Genomic DNA, 19,769 nt, shown 5'->3' with positions numbered 1-19,769 from the left:
CGTACGGGCAGGGGTACCTTTACCTTTACCCAATAAGTGAAGTTCTGTGAGGGGTTTACAACAGAGATTAAAAAGCATTAAAAATCACCCAAAATCTGAAACAGAATAAAAACACAAAATGTGTAAGAAATTGCTGCCTGCTTGCCTGCTCTCCACAAGGAGGGGACACAATGTTGTATCAGAGTCTTGAACCCTAGATCAGGCTCCCCAGAAGCCAGCGCTCACTCTAGATGTTTTGGACTACAACTCCCATCAGACCAGCATTGTACAGCCATTATGATGCTGGGGCTGATGGGAGTTGTAGTCCGAATCTTCCGAGAGCTGGTCCTTTTTGTTTTTTTAGGCCCTCAATGTGCCACAAAAGTGACTAATATGGCTATGTGTGGGTAAATAAGGCAATTCGAAAATCTAAGTAAATATTGCTGTTGCAAACTTCCTCCCCAGGTTGCCATGGCAGACCTGAGGGCTAAGATGAAACACCGCAAAACCATACCAAGAGGAATAAAACACACACTAGAGGGGATTGGATTGTAAAGCAGAATCATAGGCCCTCACTTTTATCACAGATTGAGCCGTTACCTTCCATCCTTCAGGACGTTAATGATGAACCTGTTAATCTTGCAGATGGCATTCGCACTCAAGCCCTGGTCGTTAACCAGGTCGTTCAGCTGTGTTGCCAGCATGAAAGCTGTAGAAGAAAAAGAAGAAAGGAGGGGGAAAGTATTTTATGAGGTGAAAGGAGGCACCACGTGATTGTGGCCTGGCTGTGATAAGACTTCAGGTTACTGCTCAGAGATCTAAGAACTGCTTGACTTAAATCAACACTCATCTCATCAACCACCACCAAAGACCGACTCTGCTTTGATAGAGGTGCCTGAATAAAACCTGGAGGACAGCCACACGCCAAGGAGGCCTACAACTGCATCTTGCACCAATTATGATTCTACGGATATAGTTGAAATGCAAACCAACATTCCATTTCCAAAAAGACAATTTGAGATGGAATAGCCTCTACATTAAGCCAAGAAATTGAAGCCATGTTAAGCCATGTGACACAACAGCTCTCAAACTCTTTAAAAAACCTAAGTTCATACAGTGTCCCACATTGGTAAATTTTTGGGAGGGGGTAATAGAAATGATTAACATGACTATACAGAAAAATCTTGAATTTGCAGAGGAAAATATCCCTTTGAATTCTATTCCCAATACATGCAATCTAACTAAGAGACAGTATGAATGGATTCTACATGCCCTTAATACAGCAAAAAGACTGGTTTTAATGAACCGGAAGAACAAAAATGCGTCTCCCTTCAGCGAATGGATAAAAAATATGTATAAACTCACAACGCATGAGCAAATTACATATAAACGTAGACTTGCTATGGACAAAGTCAATATATGGAAATGAGTTGTACAGTGGTACCTCTGGTTACGTACTTAATTCGTTCCGGAGGTCCGTTCTTAACCTGAAACTGTTCTTAACTTGAAACACCACTTTAGGTAATGGGGCCTCCCGCTGCTGCCACTGCGCGATTTCTGTTCTCATCCTGAAGCAAAGTTCTTAACCCGAGGTACTATTTCTGGGTTAGCGGAGTCCATAACCTGAAGCGTATGTAACCCGAGGTACCACTGTATAAACACTGCATTAGATAAAAGTTCAGGATATGTATAATAACAATCCTTTAAGTTTTCTTTTCCCCCCTTTTCTTTTTCCTTTTATGTTTTTAATAAAGGAACATAAAAAGCTCTCAAACCCAAAGGCTCAAGAACATGCTGAGGCCCCTAGCACAAGAAAGCTTCCACCAAACCCTACCAAAGCAAGTTCCTATTTTTCTGGAGGGGAAAAAGGGCTGTGAATACACCATACATTTAAAAGCATGTTCCACCACCACTAAGGAATGCTGGGAAATGCAGTTTGTTAAGGGTGCTGAGAACTGTAGCTCTGAGAAGGGTAAACTACAGTCCCCAGGATTCTTTGGAAGGAAGTAAAACCAAAACCACCAATTCTTTAGTCTTTATCTAACCAGTGGCCAAGCAGCAAGGTGGAGAGAGAGTAAGTCAAACTTCACTGGAGCAGGAATTGGGAAAGTTACTGTAGGTAATTTCACCAGTGTAGGGTAAACTCTTAAGACCTTGTGATTGCACTTCACACCCTCTTGTAAATGCACATTGGCAGCGGGCCTCTAGTCACAACGGCATATGGTCTATTTAGCCTAGTAGTACCATGTTTGGCTGACGGTGGCCCCCCAAGGTCTCAGGCAGAGGGTTCTCCTAGCCTGTCTAACTCAGGGTCCTTTTTTAAGAAGGGTGTGCCAAGGGCTGAGCCTGGGATCTTCTGGGTGTAAGCCTGTGGCTCTACAACTGAGCTACACCAACACCCCTCCAAATCGCCAGTGCTGATGTCCAGGAGCATCTTGCAGCAATGTCCCCCCAAACGTCTCTGTGCACGTGATGCTTACAGGAAAGGGTTTGCACGCCATCACTCATCAGCATCCGGTAACGCTGTGGGCCGGTTCCAGTGGAGATAGCTCGGATGGTCTGCACAGAAAAGCACAAGAGGCACGGTTAGGTCCAACAAGGAGAGCTAATCAAGGCAAGAACAGTAATGTGAAGGACACATACAGTGTCCCTGTTACAGAAATTACCGGGGGGGGGGGAGCAGCACATCTTTAAAGTTAAATATTACAAATATTATGCCTGAATGTATGCTTTCAACTTGACAGCTCAGGGAAGTTACCTAGCTTTAAAAATAATATAAAATCATCTCCTTTCCCAGTTTCCTCCATTCCAAAGCTATTTTCCCCTTGAAAAAGGACTCCAGGAAGTTCCCAGAGGTGACAATTGCTGGGCTCATTGTTAGCCAAAGGAAGTCAAATCTCATCACCTGACTCGCCTCAGGCTCCAGACATGCAAAGGAACTTCTATTGTACTTTTGGGTGGTGGGTACTTTAAGACATACCGTATTTTTCGCCCCATGGGACGCACATTTCCCCCCTCCAAAAATGAAGGGGAAATCTGTGTGTCCTATGGGGTGAATGCAGGCTTTCGCTGAAGCCTGGAGAGTGAGAGGGGGCGGTGTGCACTGACCCCTCTCGCTCTCCAGGCTTCGCGCAGATCTCCGCAAGCCGTGGGAGCCCACGCCGGGCTCCCGCGGCTTGCGGAGAGTTGCCTGCATGCCGAAGGCTGGGCGCGCTGAGCTCAGCACGCCCAGACTTCTCGCAGCTCTCCGCAAGGCGCGGGAGCCCGGCGCCGGGCTCCCTCAGCTTGCGGAGAGTTGCCTGTTCTGGGGGCTGGGGAAGCTCGGGCTTCCCCCACCCCAGCCCCGTGCCTGGGGGGGAAATAATTTTTTTCCTTTATTTCCCCCCAAAAAAACTAGGTGAGCCTTATGGGACAGTGCGTCCTATAGGGCGAAAAATACGGTATTTGTCTATGCTAATCTTATACCTGAGTCTTGCCCTGACATGTCTGCTTATGCTAATCTTGTACCAAGGACTTGTCTGGACATGTTTGCCAAGGTTAACCCCTCCCCTTTTGCGACATGTCAGTGATGAACCAATGATGCTGTATGAACTGTATTCTGGGATATGGTGGGAAAGTTTTAAAAGTCTTTGTCACCCCATCCTCAGGGTTCAAATTTGCTCTTTGAACCTATTGCGCAATAAACTTTGGTCTACAGCTATTTGCTCCATTTGGCTGGACTCCTTCCTTTATTCCGCAGGGACCCGTGGCCTCTGCCCGACGAGCTGGGTGACTGAGCAGCCTCACATCTAGATTTTTCCTTAACACCCCAACGCTTTGCCCCCTGGGTCAAGATGGTAAAGCCCCCCCCCCCGAAGGCCAGTACCTGGCCTCCTATACATTTATCTTGAAGCTTATTGGACAGGGAGCAGGGAATACTCACAATGAGCTGCAAGACAGGATTATTAACATTCTCTCCTTGCATCATGGCCTGAAAAAAGAAATAGACAGCTGACTCCTTTGAGCAAGAGAGGGTGAATGGCCTGATCTCAGGAAAAGGTTTCCTTGGACTAAATGAAGTTTTTCATTCTCCTGGAGCAAGGATCAGCACATTTACAGGTGGTTCCCCAGGGAGGCAATTCCAGCTTCCCCAGCCTGCAAAAGGAGCATATCTAGGAGACAGGGAGTGGGGAACCTGCAGCCCTCCAGTTTTTGGCACACAATGAGAGCCGACCTTTTATCTGCGATTTTAAGTTGTTTTAAACTGTTTTAAACATTGTGTTTTAATTGTTGTAACCTGCCCAGGAACCTTATGGTGAAAGGCAGGTGATAAATTATAGTATTTTTCTGGACTACATCACTCAAAGTAGACTCATTGAAATAATAATAATAATAATAATAATAATAATAATCAACTTTTATTTGTATCCCACCCTCCCCGGCCGAAACCGGGCCCAGGGTTAAAAGACCATGCTATTCATCACACGTTAATGAAAAAAGGTTAACTTTGAGCAGGGCTAATGCTCGATACAACTCTACCCTGTGTCACCCTGAGTCCCTGTTTTGGCGAAAAGGTGGGATATGAACAAATAAATAAAAATAAGTCTCTCTCTCCTTGCAGTTCTTCCTCTGGAGCAGCTCTCCCATGAAGGCTGCCAGGGTTGGAGGGGGCAAGGCAGGTGGAAAGAGCCATTGCCAGATGGAAAGTCTCTCCCCCCTTGCAATTCATATTGATGCAAGTTAAGTGTGTGGATACACAGGCATTCTTCAGTAGCCAGACATTCCCATGACTGTTCTGTACTTTAAAAAATGGTTTCTGATGTTTTATTGTGGCTGCAGACCACCCTAGGGGGCAGGGTAACATACAATAGGCACATGCACACATAAAGTGCCTACGATTTAGGGATTACAGTGGTATCTCGGGTTAAGATCTTAATTCGTTCCAGAGGTCCGTTCTTAACCTGAAACTGTTCTTAACCCGAGGTACTACTTTAGCTAATGGGGCCTCCTGCTGCCGCGCAATTTCTGTTCTCATCCTGAAGCAAAGTTCTTAACCCGAGGCAATATTTCTGGGTTAGCAGAGTCTGTAACCTGAAGCGTATGTAACCCGAGGTACCACTGTATATGCAAGTATATAAAATGGAAAACATACACGTATAAGCAAACTTATGCAACCAATTGTAAGTTATGCACGTTCTTGCATACACACGTACACACACATACACGTGTACTTTCGTGTATTCCCGAACTGGATTTCTAACCACGTGCAAATACATGAATATTACTTGCAAAGTCGCCAGGAAAGCGCTAGGAGTCATTAATCCGGGGTTGGCGGCTCCCGCTCGCCTCAGCCTCACTAAAAAAAGCCACGGCAGAGAAAGCGGGGGCGCGTGCGCGCGAGCATGTGCAGAGTGCGGCCCCCTCCCCGCCTCCCCTCTCACCGCGATGGCCCCCTCGCTGAGCCGCGCCGCCATCCCGCCTTCCTCTTCTTCCTCGCCGACGGCGCTTCTGAGGAGAGCGGGGCGGGGGGGGCGGGGGCGGGGCCGGCCTCCTCGTCCCGCGCGCGCGAGGCAGCCGCCGCCGCCGCCTCCTTTCCCTCCGTCACGTGCCTCTGCCGCGGAGGCGCCATTGGCCGAGGGGAGCCTGGTGAGGGCGGAAGGCGGGCCCCGGAGCCGCCTCCCCGGTTCACCGCCGGCAGCGCCGCAGCCGCGCCGGGCCCTCCTCTCGCTTTCGCGCCTTTTCGCGCTGAGGGGGGAAACAACGGGAGGGGGAAAGGCGCGCAGGTTCCCGCGCGGGCGCTTCTTCTGAGGCGCCTTTGGTGGTCGGGGCGGCGGGGGCGAGAAGACTGAGGGTCGGGGGCACCGAACAGCCTCCCTCCGCTCTTTCTTGGTGCGGTGTTATTGCCGCCATTGCTATTATTATTATTATTATTATTATTATTATTATTATTATTATTATTATTATTATCCTCGCTCAAGTAGCATGACGGGGTTGTGTCTCAGTTTTAGTCGGACTAGACCCCTTCTCTGCCAGGCCAAGAGGGGCCAAGAGATTTCTCTGCCGCAGCTGTAAGCCGCCTTGAGCCTCTCTCGGGGAAAGGCGGGTACGAGAAGCAAGAGCGAGGGGTTAGGGAACTGGGTACAACCATTGTTGTTCTTCTCCTCCCCTCCTTTTGCAGCACTGCTATTATAGTCCTATTACCAGTATACTTACAACTTAGTACTCAACCTTCACCTGCAGGTTCCAGGGTGAGTCACCCCAGTTTAAAATTCTGAATTAAAAAGAATGGGGGGGAAAACCACTGCAATCACAATGCTAGGCTGGGTATTAAGTGTATGAATATTTGTGAGGGTGGGTAGAGAGAAAGAGACCAATGTTCAGTTCTGGCTACCCCCATTTAAGAAGGATATTGAGAAGCAGGAACGAAGGTGACCAAGATGGCAAAGGGTCTTGAGACCAAGCCTGATGAGGAACAGTTGAAGGAGCTGGGGGTGTTTAGCCTGGAAAAGAGGAGATATGGGAGCCATCTTCAAATATCTCAAGGGCTGTCGCATGGAAAAGGAACATGCTTGCTTGCTTCTGCTCCAGAGGGTAGGACTCGAACGCATGGCTTCAAGTTGCAAGAAAGGAGATTCCGACTCAACATCAGGAAGGGATGTTCAAAGTGGAACAGTCCCCCTCAGAAGGTGGTGGACTCTCTTTCATTGGAGGTTTTTAAGCAGAGGTCGGAAGGCCTTCTGTCATAGATGTGTTGGTTGAGATTTCTGCATTGCAGGGGGTTGGACTAGATGACCCTCGGGGATCTTTCCAACTCTACAGTCCTATGGTTCTATCTCAAGTGCCAAATGCCAGGGGGAAGAGGTGTGGTTTCAGCATAGGATGAAAGCTCTGGGGGTGGAATTTGTAGTGCTTTTTGGAACATTACAATTATTGCTGTCATCGTCCTTGTCCTGCTTCTTCTTCCTTCCAGGGTGACAAGCACCATACTCACCTGCCCCAGCTTTACCTTCACAACAACCCTGTGAAATAGGCTGCATGGTAGGTGTGGGGGATATCTTGGGGGGGGAGGGATGTCCGTAGATGTCATCACAGCCCCTGGTCGCAAGCCATGCTGACTGCTGGAGCCAAGAAGAATTGGGAGCCCAAAGGCATTTGAAGGGAGAGCCACAGCAGATTCCTCATCCCTGGTTAGCACCCAGAAGCACACCCTCATATGTCTTTGATGCAAGAGATTTTTTTTAAAATGCCCAATTTATTATATATTTTTGTCATTCTTAGAGCATGTATTTTTGTGTTTTTATACTGTATTGTAAACCGCCCTGTGATCCTTGGATGAAGGATAACTTTAATAAAGTACTACTACTACTAATTTTCCACCTGCTCTGGTCTAAATTCACCCTCTGTTAAATCAGGTATCTTCAACCTTTTCAAGCCCAGGACCCACTTTTAACTCAAATGTGCATTTGGGGCACTTTTCCTAATCTTTTACCATATATTTGCATTGTAGTAGTGCTATTGTTTTAACCTACCATTGCAGAGGCTTGCACTAGATGACCCTTGGGGCATAGCTGTCAATGTTTCCCCTTTTTTAAGGGAAATTCCCTTATTCCGTATAGGATTCCTCGCAAGAAAAGGGAAAAGTTGACAGCTATGCCTTGGGGTCCCTTCCAACTCTACAGTTATGTGATTCTATGACCCACAAGTGAGTCCCAACCCACCAGCTGAACACCAGTGCATTATCAAATAGCTGTAGATTGTATAGCCTCTGAATGGTTAATCAAAATTTGGATGGATTTGTTTCTAGCTTATCATGGACTTACCTGTGGAAAAATGGAAGCTTTACATTAGCCAGAAACTGACTTCACTGCAGCCATTATTGAAGGAACAACTTTGTCACTCCATGTCGCTCAGGGACAGCTTTCTTCTTTCCTTGACTCTTTTTCAGTAAGTAACTTTGAGTGATGTGTGTGAATATTTTGCTGAGAAGCCTGCATGCTGTTCCTCTGCAGTTCGGCTTCTGAAAAAAACCAAAAACGTTGAGCTAGCTGCTTGACTATGGTGAAATTTAATAACATCGTTAATTTGTGATTGTTATGCAGTGCCACGCCATTCATTTCTCGGAGGGGAGCATGTTGCAAATAATGACAGCGAATCGTGGACAGAAAAGGCAGCAATGGCCACCAACCTAGATGGCTCTAAAGAAGATTAGACAGATGCATGGAGAGCTCTATCAGTGGCTAGTAGCTATGATGGCTATGCTCTGCTTTCACAGCTGGGGGTAACAATACTTCTGAATACCAGCTGCTCAAATCAAAGCAGGGAAGAGTTGCTCTTGTGCTCAATTCCTGCTTGCAGCTTTCCCACAAGCCAGTGTGAGACCAGGATGCTGGACTAAATGGGCCCCCTTTGGTTCTTATGTTCTTGCATTAGATTATAACAGCCAATACCAATTGTATTTGCTGCCTGATATGTATTCCTGTTTGCAGATGGGCACACAAACTAATGCCATTCCTGCTCTCATTTGCTGTTTTGACAGAATTCTGTGACATCTCTAGTGCTGACTCTCTGCACACCTGTCTCAAATCTCTCCCCCTGTCTCTTGCTCTTTTCTCCCTCTTGTAGTCCTGAAGATGAAGAGTATTTGCTCAGGCTGTCCAGGTACTATTGTGTGAAGAAAGATCCTAAGATGACTCTGTCCTGCAAGGAGGAGGGGAACAAATGGTTTCGAAAAAAGGAGTATAGAACAGCAGCAGTACTCTATTCCAGGGTAAAGACCTGAGAGTGGATGAGGGCACTCAACACCTATTTATTTATTTTGTTGATTTTTATCCCCCCCCCCCCCTTTTCACTCAGAGCACTCTCAGCGAAGTTTGCAATATAACACGAATAATGCAAAAATGGGACACAGGTGGCTGGGTTAAACCACAGAGCCTAGGACTTGCCGATCAGAAGGTCGGCGGTTTGAATCCCCGCGACGGGGTGAGCTCCCGTTGCTCGGTCCCTGCTCCTGCCAACCTAGCAGTTCGAAAGCACGTCAAAGTGCAAGTAGATAAATAGGTACCGCTCCGGCGGGAAGGTAAACGGCGTTTCCGTGTGCTGCTCTAGTTCACCAGAAGCGGCTTAGTCCTGCTGGCCACATGACCCGGAAGCTGTACGCTGGCTCCCTCGGCCAATAAAGCGAGATGAGCGCTGCAACCCCAGAGTCAGCCACGACTGGACCCAATGGTCAGGGTCCCTTTACCTTTAATGCAAAAATACACTGAAATCCATCTACCATATTTTTCCATGTATGACACCCCCATCTATGAGACGACCCCTATTTTTTTGAACCCCGAATTAAGAAATCAATATTTTAAACACCAGAGAACAACTTTGATATTTCATTAAATATTCAAAGCACTGGGGGTGGGTGCACACACAGGCACCAGCCCAAACCGCTTTGGCGGTTCCGGCAGCTTCTTCACAGCAGCTGCAGGAAGTTGAATGGTGTTTTTTTTTTAACCCCTGTGCATTCACCGTCCCTGTATAAGATGACCCCCAATTTTTAACTCTTTTTTTCTTTCACAAAACATCATCTTATATACAGAAAAAACGGTAATCTAATATATATTTTGCAAAGTTGTCAGCATTTGGACACCTCTTTAAGATAGGTAAAGTTAAAGGGACCCCTGACCATTAGGTCCAGTCATGGCTGACTGGGGTTGCAGCGCTCATCTCGCTTTATTGGCCAAGGGAGCTGGCGTACAGCTTCCAGGTCATGTGGCCAGCATGACTAAGCCACTTCTGGCAAACCAGAGCAGCACACGGAAACGCCGTTTGCCTTCCCGCCGGAGCGGTACCTATTTATCTACTTGCGCTTTGCTTGCTTTCGAACTGCTAGGTGGGCAGGAGCAGGGACCGAGCAACGGGAGCTCACCCCGTCGCAGGTATTCGAACCGCCGACCTTTTTATCGGCAAGTCCTAGGCTCAGTGGTTTGACCCACAGCGCCAATTTTGCATGGCTGTTCCTGAGATCAAGGAGCATGTTTTTGTCTTGCGTTTGGGTAGAACTGGATGCCCTTTTGAATCAAGATGCCGGACTGAACCTTTCAAAATGGAATTTAGCTCAGTCTTCTTACATGGTCGTTTCTGAGATCAAGGAGCAGGTTTTCATCTGTGTTTGGAATCAATTGGATGGTGTTTGGATAGCAGACTGAAGCTTTCAGCACTTCACTGATTTTAACTACTGATTTCAAAACTGCTTTGCTTTTTTTGTTTTCTTAGAAATCCTGAGCAGTGCCACGTATGAGACTGCTAGTATGTTAACAAAGCTAAACCACAGCAGAGCAAAAGCTATAGCTGGGAGACTAAAAGCCATCAAAGGGGTGTGTGAGAGAGAAAGCCTGGGAGTGAGAAGCCATAAAAAGGATGGGCCAGGCAAATCCCAACATAGGGCAGGGAGTTCAGCATTTTGGGCACTGCCACAGAGAAGGCCCCCATCAAAGTCTTTTCCACTCATAAGAGAGATGGGTGTGAAGGGGGGGTGTGTGTAGTGGTTAAGAGCAGTGAACTGGGTTCGAGTCTCCGCTCCTCCACATGCGGCTGCTGGGTGACCTTGGGCTAGTCACACTTCTTTGAAGTCTCTCAGCCCCACTCACCTCACAGAGTGTTTGTTGTGGGGGAGGAAGGGAAAGGAGAATGTTAGCCACTTTGAGACTCCTTTGGGTAGTGATAAAGCGGGATATCAAATCCAAACTCTTCTCCTTCTCTTTTGAAGGCACACCAGTGCATTTTGCCTCTGCAGTTAGCTGTGTCCTGCGGCTGAACTGAGGTTCCAACCAGAAACTTCCCAGCTCTTGCCCTTTAGCCACTCTACTTATTTTGGCCTCCTCTTTCTCTGATCTTTCCAGGCACTGTCCCACGCAGAAGCCGGCAGCCCAGAAATGGCAGTGTGTTATGCCAACCACTCGGCAGCTCTTTTCCACCTGGGTCAGTTTGAGGTGAGTTGGGGCCAACCAAGCATCACATTGTCCAAAGCCATTGTTTCCAGTTGGAGGCCTGGCAGTCAGAAAGTCACATGCCCCCAGAAGCATTTGTGTGTCTGTGTGTATAGTGCAAGCACTGCAATATGTAGGGCTCCCCCACCTTTGGGGAATCCGGGTTATCGCTTAGAGTTAGAGCATTGTTCTTGCATTCTGACAGTCCCAGGTTCAACCCCTGGCTTTTCCAAGAAGGGCTTCTTCTGCCTGAGCCTCTGTCAGTCAGTGTAGATTTTACTGAGCTAGATGGCCCAATATTCTCACTCAGCATAATGCAGCTTCCTGTGTTTCTAACATGGTAATGCACTCTCTGATTCTAAAGATTGTAAAATAGCTCTCACTGCTTGTTGTGCCTGACTGAGGTTAACTGCAAGATAGTGATTTCCTGTAAGTAGAAAGGTGAAAGCTTGGGGGAGCAGGGGTGTGGGAAGTATCATTAACGTGTAAGCACTTCTGGGGGAAGCCATTTACAACACAAAGAGAACCTTGCATGGTATACATGGCACTTGTAACTAGCAAGCTGGCAAGTGGTGGGGCAGATGAGGACCTAGTTGTAGCTGTAAATGTAATAAGAAAGTTGAGCAACAGAATAAGCAGAGCTTAGGACATTGTAGTATCCACAACCCCCTTTTCAAGCTTTCAGAAAACCTTTCTTTTCTCCGCAGGTTTGTTTGGAGGACATTAAGAGGGCACAGGGAGGGGGCTACCCAGAAGAACTGCTCCCCAAGCTGTTGCTGCGGAAGGCCAACTGCCTCCTTTCTCTAGGTCGATTTCAGGAGGCGACAGAAGCCCTAGACAGCATGGAGGAGAAAATGTCTGCAGTCCAGAGTCTGGAAGCTGCCAGCCATCATGTGCTGCTTAGTAAATTCAACCAGCTGAAACTCAAAGCCTGCAAAGGGAAGAGTGGTTCAGTCTGTCAGCCTGCTGTGTCTGACAGGATCCAGAAGGATTTGGAGCCCTGGGAGGAGAGCAGTAGGATTTCATGTGCCTCTGCATCAGTAAGCTTAAACTTCTCTGCGTGCAAAGGGCGCCATTTAGTTGCAGCCAAGGATATCCTTCCTGGCGAAATCTTAGTGAGGGAAGAAGCCTTTGTAAGCGTGCTATGCCCCGGGGAAAGCCTCTTGCTTCAAGGCAGTGCAGAGGCCATGTTGAATGGGCAGCCGGCTAACGAAGATCTTCACTGCCACCATTGCTTGAAGCAGCTGCTGTCGCCTGTTCCCTGCCAGGGGTGCAGCTATGCCAAGTACTGCAGCCATGCCTGTGCCCAGCTGGCATGGAGGACCTACCACAGCAGAGAGTGCTCCTTCGGGGGACTGCTTCTGACATTGGGAGTGTTCTGCCATGTGGCCTTAAGATCGGTTCTGGTGGCAGGCTTTGCAGAGGTCAGCACTTTAATAAAGCAGTCACACACAGAGGAAGTGGTGACAGAACCTGTTGCTGAAGCACCAGCTCCCAGTGTGGTTGTAGAAGAGAACTCAGCCTCCTCCATTCCTGGCTGTGATGCTGATGGGCGGTACAGCAGTTCCTACCAAGCCATCTTCTGCCTTTTGCCACACACTGAAAAGCACAGCCTTGAGCTCAGGCTCCTCTGCAGCCTGAGCGTTGCTGCCTTGTGCAAGAGGCTTGGAGAAGCTGGTCTGGAGGCTTTCATTTCAGGGAAGAGCACACCTGAAGACCAGGGAGGACCAGAAGCTGGCAAAGCATGTCCTGAGTGGGAAGTCCCAGGGGAGGCCATGCTGAGGCACATGCTGCAGCTGCAGTGCAATGCGCAGGCAGTGTCTGCACTCCACGTGTCAGGTGAGTACACATGGGATTGCTCTTTCTCATGCTTGGACTCCCTAGAGGAGATGAGCAGAGTGTTATACATGAGGAAGCACTTTTAAGAACTGGAAGCTGCAAAGGCCTCCAGATTCTTCTGGCTGGGTTCTCTCCTTCACTGCTGAAGGCAGTAAATGCCTCTGAATACCAGTTACCACTCACATTATATATTTCATTGGTAGTGAGAGGTATTGGAGGGCAGGGTGTGGTTGGTTGGCTGCAATGGGGTTTGTTTGCATTGGTGAGGAGGGGAGGGCTTGTTGGGTCAGGAAGCCAGATTGGTTTGTATGCTGTTGATGGATTCTTTTTGTCTTGTTGGGCTATGAAGGTGATTAAGGGGAGCCATACCAGGGTGAACGCATCCTCTTCTATTCATCCCCTTGTCAGTTTCAGTTTATTGGTTAGCTTTTCTAGGAAGGGCCTATCCTGAGCCAGGTGCCACGCATTGTTGACTGAAGCGGGGTTCGCTCAGGAGTTGGCTTCCTTTGGGTGGGTTGTGTATTTCTTGTAGGAAGGCAATGTGTGGTTTCATGGTGTTTACTTACAAGTTGGTGCGTTTTCTTTTGATCAGGTTTCCCAGTCCCCTCACATTTAGTGTAATTGCTTTTAAGCTAGCCATTTTGTTTGTCTGTTTTACGGGATAATTCCCTTCTCTGTGTTTCTCACCTTATATTGGCTATTGAACCTAATGTGCTGATATGTAGTGTGGTGGGTGGGGGAAGAGCAGGGGTTAGTGTTAGGAATGGGCTGAAGATTGGGGGGGGTAGGTTATAGAGAGTAATCTTTATGTAATTATATAGGTGTTTGTTTGGGGTAGCTTAGACCATTTGGCTCCCAGCCAGTTGGTCCTGTGTCTCATCTGGCATGAATGGCCTTATTTGAGAACAGGCCGTCCCCCCTTTCACTTGCAATAGGGGTGGGTCAGTGAGATGGTGCCAAGCGCCTTTGTGGCACTTGTGTTGGGTGTGAAATTTATAAAGAATGTTGTCCGCTGGGCCGTTGGTGGGCTGCTCCCAGTCCTGGTGGGGTTGAGACCACTGGTGGGGCTGGGGGCTCTGTGTGGCCTCCCTGGTTGTCGTCCGCCCACCAGTGGTGGTGGCAGTGTTGGCACGGGGACCAGCCAGGTCCAGGACCTGCCAACCCGCCCAGCCCCGGTCGGTGCGGGCGATCCTCAGGTGCTCCACTCAGCCATGGTGCTCTCACCATCTTGCCTTGTCGGATGTCCAGCCAGCCTCTTCTGATATTCTTATGGATTCCTCTTGTCCCTAAAGGCCTCATTGTCACTTTCACTCAGGGGCTGAAAATGGGCCAGTGGCGTGCAGCAAACAGGTGCGTGTGGCCACAGCTCTCTACCCCGTGGTCAGCCTCCTGAACCACTCCTGTGAGCCAAACACCAGCGTGACTTTCAGCAGCAGAACCGCAGAGGTCAGAGCTTTGCAGTCAATCCCAAGAGGGCAGGAGATTCTCCACTGCTATGGTGAGTAACTGCTATCATTTGGCTGAGGAGGGGGCCAGGTGAACTGATGCCTGGAAACCCTGTCACGCTTCTCTCAAGAGAAGCCAAAATGTACCAGTGGCGTAGGTCTTGGGATCTTACCTTGCTTGTACGTCCTCCCTTTCCCTTTTCTCCCTCCTTGACTGAAAACGGGCCTCATGCCTGCAGATCAGCCTCATTAGTTTCTTGGTGATGCTGAAGAAGTTCTGGGGAGCTGCTCTCAAATTCCTCAGGATGCTGGAATTTGGAAAACAATTTCTCTGCTTCTTTCCAACATTTCAACATGCTTTTTGTCAAAACGATTACAGCTGAGTTCTATGATTTTATCATTTTTATTTCAATTACTGTATCTGGGATTGAAAGTGAATTTGAGAACCCAGCCAACTGATGAGCGAGATATAAATTTTTAAGTAGTTAGCACAATATCGCATTTCTGGGTGACCTGAGTGCATGGAATTTTTCCAGCTCAAGAAAGCTCAGGCCAGAGTGAAAGGTGCACACAGGAAGGCACCAAAAGAGCCACGCTCTTGAAAGTGTCCAATTATTCATTTCAGTTATTTATATCCCACCTTTTCATGATACAAATCATACCAAACAACAAAAAGCCTTAAGGTCCCCCCTGAGGTGGCCGTTGACTGCCTCCTGCTCTCTCCTGGAATCCTCCCCGTAGGCGAGTTGATAGTGGATGAGGACCCCGTGGGACAGAGAAGGGGGAAAGTGTTTGTGCCTGTTCAGGGCCAAACTCAGGGGAAATAAGCTTTCTGGTTTTGCAGTGGGAGATGGCATGCTGTTGGTCAGCCTCACCTCTCCAAATCTGTTTTACAACCTTTAAAAAACTGACCATGCTTATTTCCTTTAAAAGCCATCCATTAAACATTAAATTGAATGAAGGCAGCATTCTAACTCTTTTATACGTTTTTTAATGGCCATCAACCTGCCCACGTTACTGGAGGGGCAAGACCTGAGAGCTCAAACAACATTGGGATTGCTGGCAAGTCTGCTTGTTTCTGGCAAAGCAAAGGCAGCAGGAGGAAGCTGGTCTCAGAACCACAGAAAAGCGTGGTGTGGGAGCAGTGGCTTTGATCTGCTTTTGCAAGCACCCTACACTCCAGATCAGTTTCCCCTTGTGGCTGTGGCTCCTGTGGCTATTCTTTGTGTCCTCTCTCAACAGGGCCTCACAGGTGCAGGATGCGGGCTGCCGAAAGGCGTAAGCGGCTCCTTTCTCAGTATTTCTTTGAATGTTGCTGTCCGCCCTGCTTGGAGGAGCTGCAGCCCAACTCAGGAAAGAGAGCATCCTCCCAAGGCGGTCTCTTCCGTTGCCCTGCCTGCCACAAGCCCATGCAGCAGGTAATGCTCTGACAGGGTTGCTTCTGCGGTTTTGAACGGGGTAGCTGCATCTTTGACTGGGGGGGGGGCACAGCCCTCCAGTTTACAAGCAGAGGACGTTCTCTGCTTATGATAGTTAAGAACGTAAGAGCAGCCCTTCTGCATCAAGTCACAGGCCTCTCCAGGCAGGCATTCTGTTCCCATGAGCCAGCATGAAGGCAAACAGGCCTTTCCCACTGTCGTTCCCCACCAATTGGCACCTAGACATGGAAGAGGCATGGTATGGCCATTGCAGCTTCTGGACACCAGTCCACACTGTGGTGTGCTTGCCTGGTGGTTTTAGCCTTCCTCGCATCCTTTTGCTTTCCCCTTTCATGATATAACTAAAGGAATATTTGAAAAGGAATTTCTCCACACATAGTTGTGGAACTCACTCCCAGAAGAGGCAGTGATTGCTGCCAACTTGGATGGCTTTAAAACAGGAACAGACACATTCATGGAGAAGGAGATGGCTATTGATGGCTGCTAGCCAGAATGGCTGTGTTCTGCTGCTGCTGCTGGAAGCAGTAAAGGCCTCTGAACAATTGCAGTTGGTGGGTTGGTGGGTTTTTTAAATTCATTACATTTTTATACTGCCCTCCTGGGAAACACAAGTGGAGGGAGTTGCTGTTGCACTCAGGTCCTGATAGCAGGCTTCTTGCTGAGTTGGCTGTTGTGAGAACAGGAGGGTGTACTAGTTGGGACCCCTTTGGCCTGATCCAGTTACGGTGCCCTTCTTAACGTTTTTCACTGCGAGAGTAACGCTCATGTCATTTGCTGCAAAGACACTCAAACCGATTTTTGCATAAATTGGGCTGGATCTTTGCCTGAGTCGGTTTATGGGGTGCCCTTTCCCCCCCAGCACCACGTGGCTCAGGGGTGTGATGGATGAGGCTCTGTAATGTGATAGAAACAGGGAGCTGTCCGGTGGGTTTTTCCAGGGCGCAGAGGGTTTGCTCCATTGCTCCAGTGGGGCCTGCAAAGTACGAGTTCATGAGGATCACTTCCAGCATCAGCTCTGTGACCTTCGACTGCAGTCCGAGGCGGCCTTGGAGCTTCTGCAGTGTGGCCACCCAGGTGAGCATCTTCTGCAACAAGTGCCTGTGCTGCTGCTTCCTCACTGACTGGTTGGCACAAGTAGAAATGACCTTCCCTAGGATGTCATGTTCCTGATGACCACATGGGGGCAGCATTGTTGTATTCAGGCTGTTCCCTCTTAAGGAGCTGCCTTTTGGGAAATACTGAAGGGGAGAGGCCAGATAAAGTGTGAGGCTTAAAAACACCCAAGAAACTCAGGCAGGGCCTCTCCCTGGGTAGCTTGTGTAGCTAGAAGAGTCGGGTAGGAACCAGGAAGCCCTGGGTTTAGCTACTTAAACGTTTCTGCCATACCTTTCTGCAGCCTTAAGAGCCACTCAAGGCATCTCACAGAAAGTCAGCCCTTAATAACAATAAAAACAAAAGGTGACACTTTTATCTGTCTCGACAGCAAACCTCCATATGCAAAACAATACAGAGATCTTAGCAGAAATCTGCCCCACAGGCCTCTTGTGAATATGGCCAAGGCTGTCATGTGTCCATCTCACAATTGAATTGGGCCTGGGCCCAATCTTGAATTTCCAGATCAGTCGATGGAGCTGCTTCTGAAATGCAGGTTGGATGCCAAGAGATTCCTCTCTCCAGCGCACTTGATGGTGGGAGAGATTGAGGATCACCTGGCGCAGGCCTACGTCACCCTGGGTAAGGTGCTATTTTAAACTAAGGGGGGAAACCCTTTTTGGCTCTGCCAGCCAGAGCCTTATCTGGCCCCACCCCTGCAGATCAACTTTGATGCGGGGGGTGTTCTTGCATGGAGAAACCCACCTGCTAATCACATGATAACAGATGAGTGACAGGTAACCTGTCCGGCCCAACTGTCAAAATCCCAAGCGCTCCGCTGGCTGTCAGGCCCTTGGGAATCCCAAGCAATGCGCTTTGCAATCCCTGTGCAGGCAATACAGCCTGCTTCAGCTCTCCTGCCCATTAGCTGATCATAACTGCATATATCCCTAGCACATCCCCCACAGCATTCACTGTCTTTCTAAACCGAAAAGGCCCCAATGCACCAACCTTTCCTTGTAAAAATGGTGTGCCAGCTTTTTCATCATTTTGTCCTCTTTCAACACCTTTTGCCAGCTCTCTGATATCCTTTCTTGAATCAGGGTGACCGGAACTGTGTATGCTATATTTATTCCAAGTTTGCTTGCAACAAATAATTGCATAAGGCATTACGATAAGTGCAGTTTTATTTTCAGCCGCTTCCCCAACATCCTCCAGCATGGAATCTGCCTTTTTTTGACACAATCAGACTCTGAATTATCATTGTCTTTGAGGTAACCACGGTGACCCCAAGCCCTGCCAGCTAAGATCCCCTAAGTCTGCATATATGGAATTAGGGGTGGGTTTGTTTGTCTGCCTGATTGTTTTCTCCAATATGCATCACTTTGCACTGATATTTGGCAGTTTGCATTTGAGTAGTAAGTTTGCATGATTGATTGATTTTGCAAGGTTCATATAATCTTAAAATGGGAGCTTGGCAGCAGGGCTGTGATGATAACAGCCCATGAGATAATACATACAGGCATACAGGCAACCACCATTGCTTAGAGCTAGAGCCCTCTGTAATCCGTAAATAGATAGCATTTAAGATAATGAGAGCATGAAGCAGTAGCTGTGAGGAGGCTAAGGAATCACTCTGGCGCCCAGTGAAATGATCCCCACATTATTTCTCCTACCTCGCTCCCAATCTTTCCCAGGGAAATGGCAGGAAGCAGCAGGGCACCTACGCAGCAGCATCCAGACTGTGGAAGCCCATTACGGCCCCTCCAGCATAGAAGCAGGCCAGGAGCTCTTCAAACTGGCACAAGTCCTCTTCAATGGGTAAGTGCCCCTCCCCCGCCCCCTGTGGTGGCTCACGAGGCACATGCTTCCACATAGCAGTGGACAGGAGCAGCGTGCTTTTCAGAAGGGGCTTTTCAGCGCTGGCCTAGTGAAAGCAGCTGCAGGGTTCGCCCAGAGGGGTTTTGTGGCCCACCCTGCATCCCCTTAGGGGCTGTGGAGAAAATGGACTTACCTGTGTCATAGGACTGGGAGGCATGTCTTGGGGTCGCCTCATCTGACCCCTGCATCTATTCAAGGCGGAAAGTCCTGTTCTGGAAGTGTCCGCAAGAGCCACCTTTTCACTGGAACCCTCCAAGAAGAGCCTGAGCACTTTGCTGTGTTACTCAAGGGCTGAATCACATGGGAAGTTAATTGCATGTTAAGAACATGTGTATATTTTTAATGTAAATAGCAGCTGCTAAGCCTGGAAGCCATGTGGAGGGGGAGGTTCCCCCCCTCTCTCCCCCTCCCTGCCACGGTCAGGATGAATTGCTTTTCAGAGAGATTTTTGTCCAGATTGTGGACAAATTGCTGTTACATAACACAAAGTTCTTCCTAATAATTCACTCCCCAGAACCTCCATCCCTAATTTTCGCTGCCTCCTCATCCTTCCTGAGGCCTCCTGCTCTCCCTCCCTTCAGCCTCTCCTCCTTCTGGACTCCTCTTCATCTTGGGTGGCTGAGATTAGGTCCAGCGCTCAGCTTGGGGTTCTGTTGAGGGGAGGGAGCCATTGCTGCAGCCCTTTCAAGAATGCCTCCTTTTCCTCTGTGGCCAGGCGTGCTGTACCAGAAGCCCTGCACACCATCCAGGAGGCTGAGAATGTTTTGTCTAGGCACTTCGGCCCCCAGAGTACCCAGCTGCAAGAGCTGCAAGAGATGAAAGCCTGCCTGGAGGAGTTGCTCAGAGGAGGCGGAGCCTCTGTTGCCAGTGCGAGAGCCAAGATGTCGTAAGTGAGAAACATGCAGGCCGCCCAGTTAGGCTGCTGTTTGGTACCCTTGGCGGGGATGAAGACACCTGAATGATGGGAAGGACACACCCTTTGTACTCTGGGCAGCCAGAGGCAGGGAGCAAATCATGTGATATTGGCAAACTTCATTAAACTTCCCCAAAGGCTTGAAAAACCGTTCCTGCCTCTGCCCACTTGTTCCAAGGAGGACACAGAAAGTTGCTTTGTGCCAAGTCAGACTTTTGGGCCAACA

At 48.7% G+C, this 19,769-nt stretch overlaps 2 protein-coding genes and 1 long non-coding RNA gene across 5 annotated transcripts in view; 1 reads left to right on the top strand and 2 right to left on the bottom strand.

Moving 5' to 3' along the window:
* RPA1 (replication protein A1) overlaps positions 1 to 5,540 on the bottom strand; it is a 33,848-nt gene extending 28,308 nt beyond the window's left edge. Inside the window, exons 1-4 of the mRNA XM_081172377.1 lie at positions 5,400 to 5,540; positions 3,902 to 3,949; positions 2,460 to 2,538; positions 580 to 688 (exon numbers count right to left, since the gene is read on the bottom strand). Of these exons, the coding sequence (XP_081028503.1) occupies positions 580 to 688; positions 2,460 to 2,538; positions 3,902 to 3,949; positions 5,400 to 5,432 (269 nt within the window). The 5' untranslated portion in view covers positions 5,433 to 5,540. The remainder of the gene's footprint in view (positions 1 to 579; positions 689 to 2,459; positions 2,539 to 3,901; positions 3,950 to 5,399) is intronic.
* Positions 5,541 to 5,665: 125 nt separating this feature from the next.
* On the top strand, positions 5,666 to 19,693 carry SMYD4 (SET and MYND domain containing 4). Of its 3 annotated transcripts, none has more exons than XM_081172347.1 (12): positions 5,667 to 5,847; positions 6,929 to 6,996; positions 7,763 to 7,902; positions 8,581 to 8,725; positions 10,848 to 10,937; positions 11,642 to 12,773; positions 14,089 to 14,271; positions 15,461 to 15,636; positions 16,596 to 16,731; positions 17,275 to 17,391; positions 18,447 to 18,570; positions 19,346 to 19,693. In XM_081172347.1, exons 2-12 carry the CDS (start codon positions 6,994 to 6,996, stop codon positions 19,518 to 19,520), a joined length of 2,421 nt encoding a protein of 806 aa, XP_081028473.1. In that variant the 5' UTR covers positions 5,667 to 5,847; positions 6,929 to 6,993; the 3' UTR covers positions 19,521 to 19,693. The 3 variants fall into 3 exon arrangements, with proteins under 3 accessions (XP_081028474.1, XP_081028473.1, XP_081028472.1); XM_081172346.1 differs by having other exon boundaries at positions 5,667 to 6,206; XM_081172348.1 differs by lacking the exon at positions 6,929 to 6,996 and having other exon boundaries at positions 5,666 to 6,206.
* Positions 6,171 to 19,339, bottom strand: LOC308574520. Its single transcript, XR_014002518.1, has 3 exons — positions 18,764 to 19,339; positions 7,779 to 7,975; positions 6,171 to 6,229 (listed from the first exon to the last, which is right to left on the bottom strand). It is a non-coding gene; the product is annotated as an uncharacterized lncRNA (long non-coding RNA).
* Positions 19,694 to 19,769: the final 76 nt, after the last annotated feature.

Source organism: Podarcis bocagei (genome assembly GCF_964188305.1).
Source record: "Podarcis bocagei genome assembly, chromosome: 15".
Taxonomy (NCBI): Eukaryota; Metazoa; Chordata; class Lepidosauria; order Squamata; family Lacertidae; genus Podarcis; species Podarcis bocagei.
Note: the sequence above shows the minus strand (reverse complement) of the source record. Positions and strands in the feature narration are given on the sequence as shown.

What these genes read in the sequence shown, in the direction of transcription:
- SMYD4 (XM_081172347.1), top strand. An exon ending in GGAGATTCTCCACTGCTATG is followed by an intron (nt 14,272 to 15,460) that starts GTGAGTAACTGC and finishes CTCTCTCAACAG; the next exon opens with GGCCTCACAGGTGCAGGATG. An exon ending in GCAGGCCTACGTCACCCTGG is followed by an intron (nt 17,392 to 18,446) that starts GTAAGGTGCTAT and finishes AATCTTTCCCAG; the next exon opens with GGAAATGGCAGGAAGCAGCA.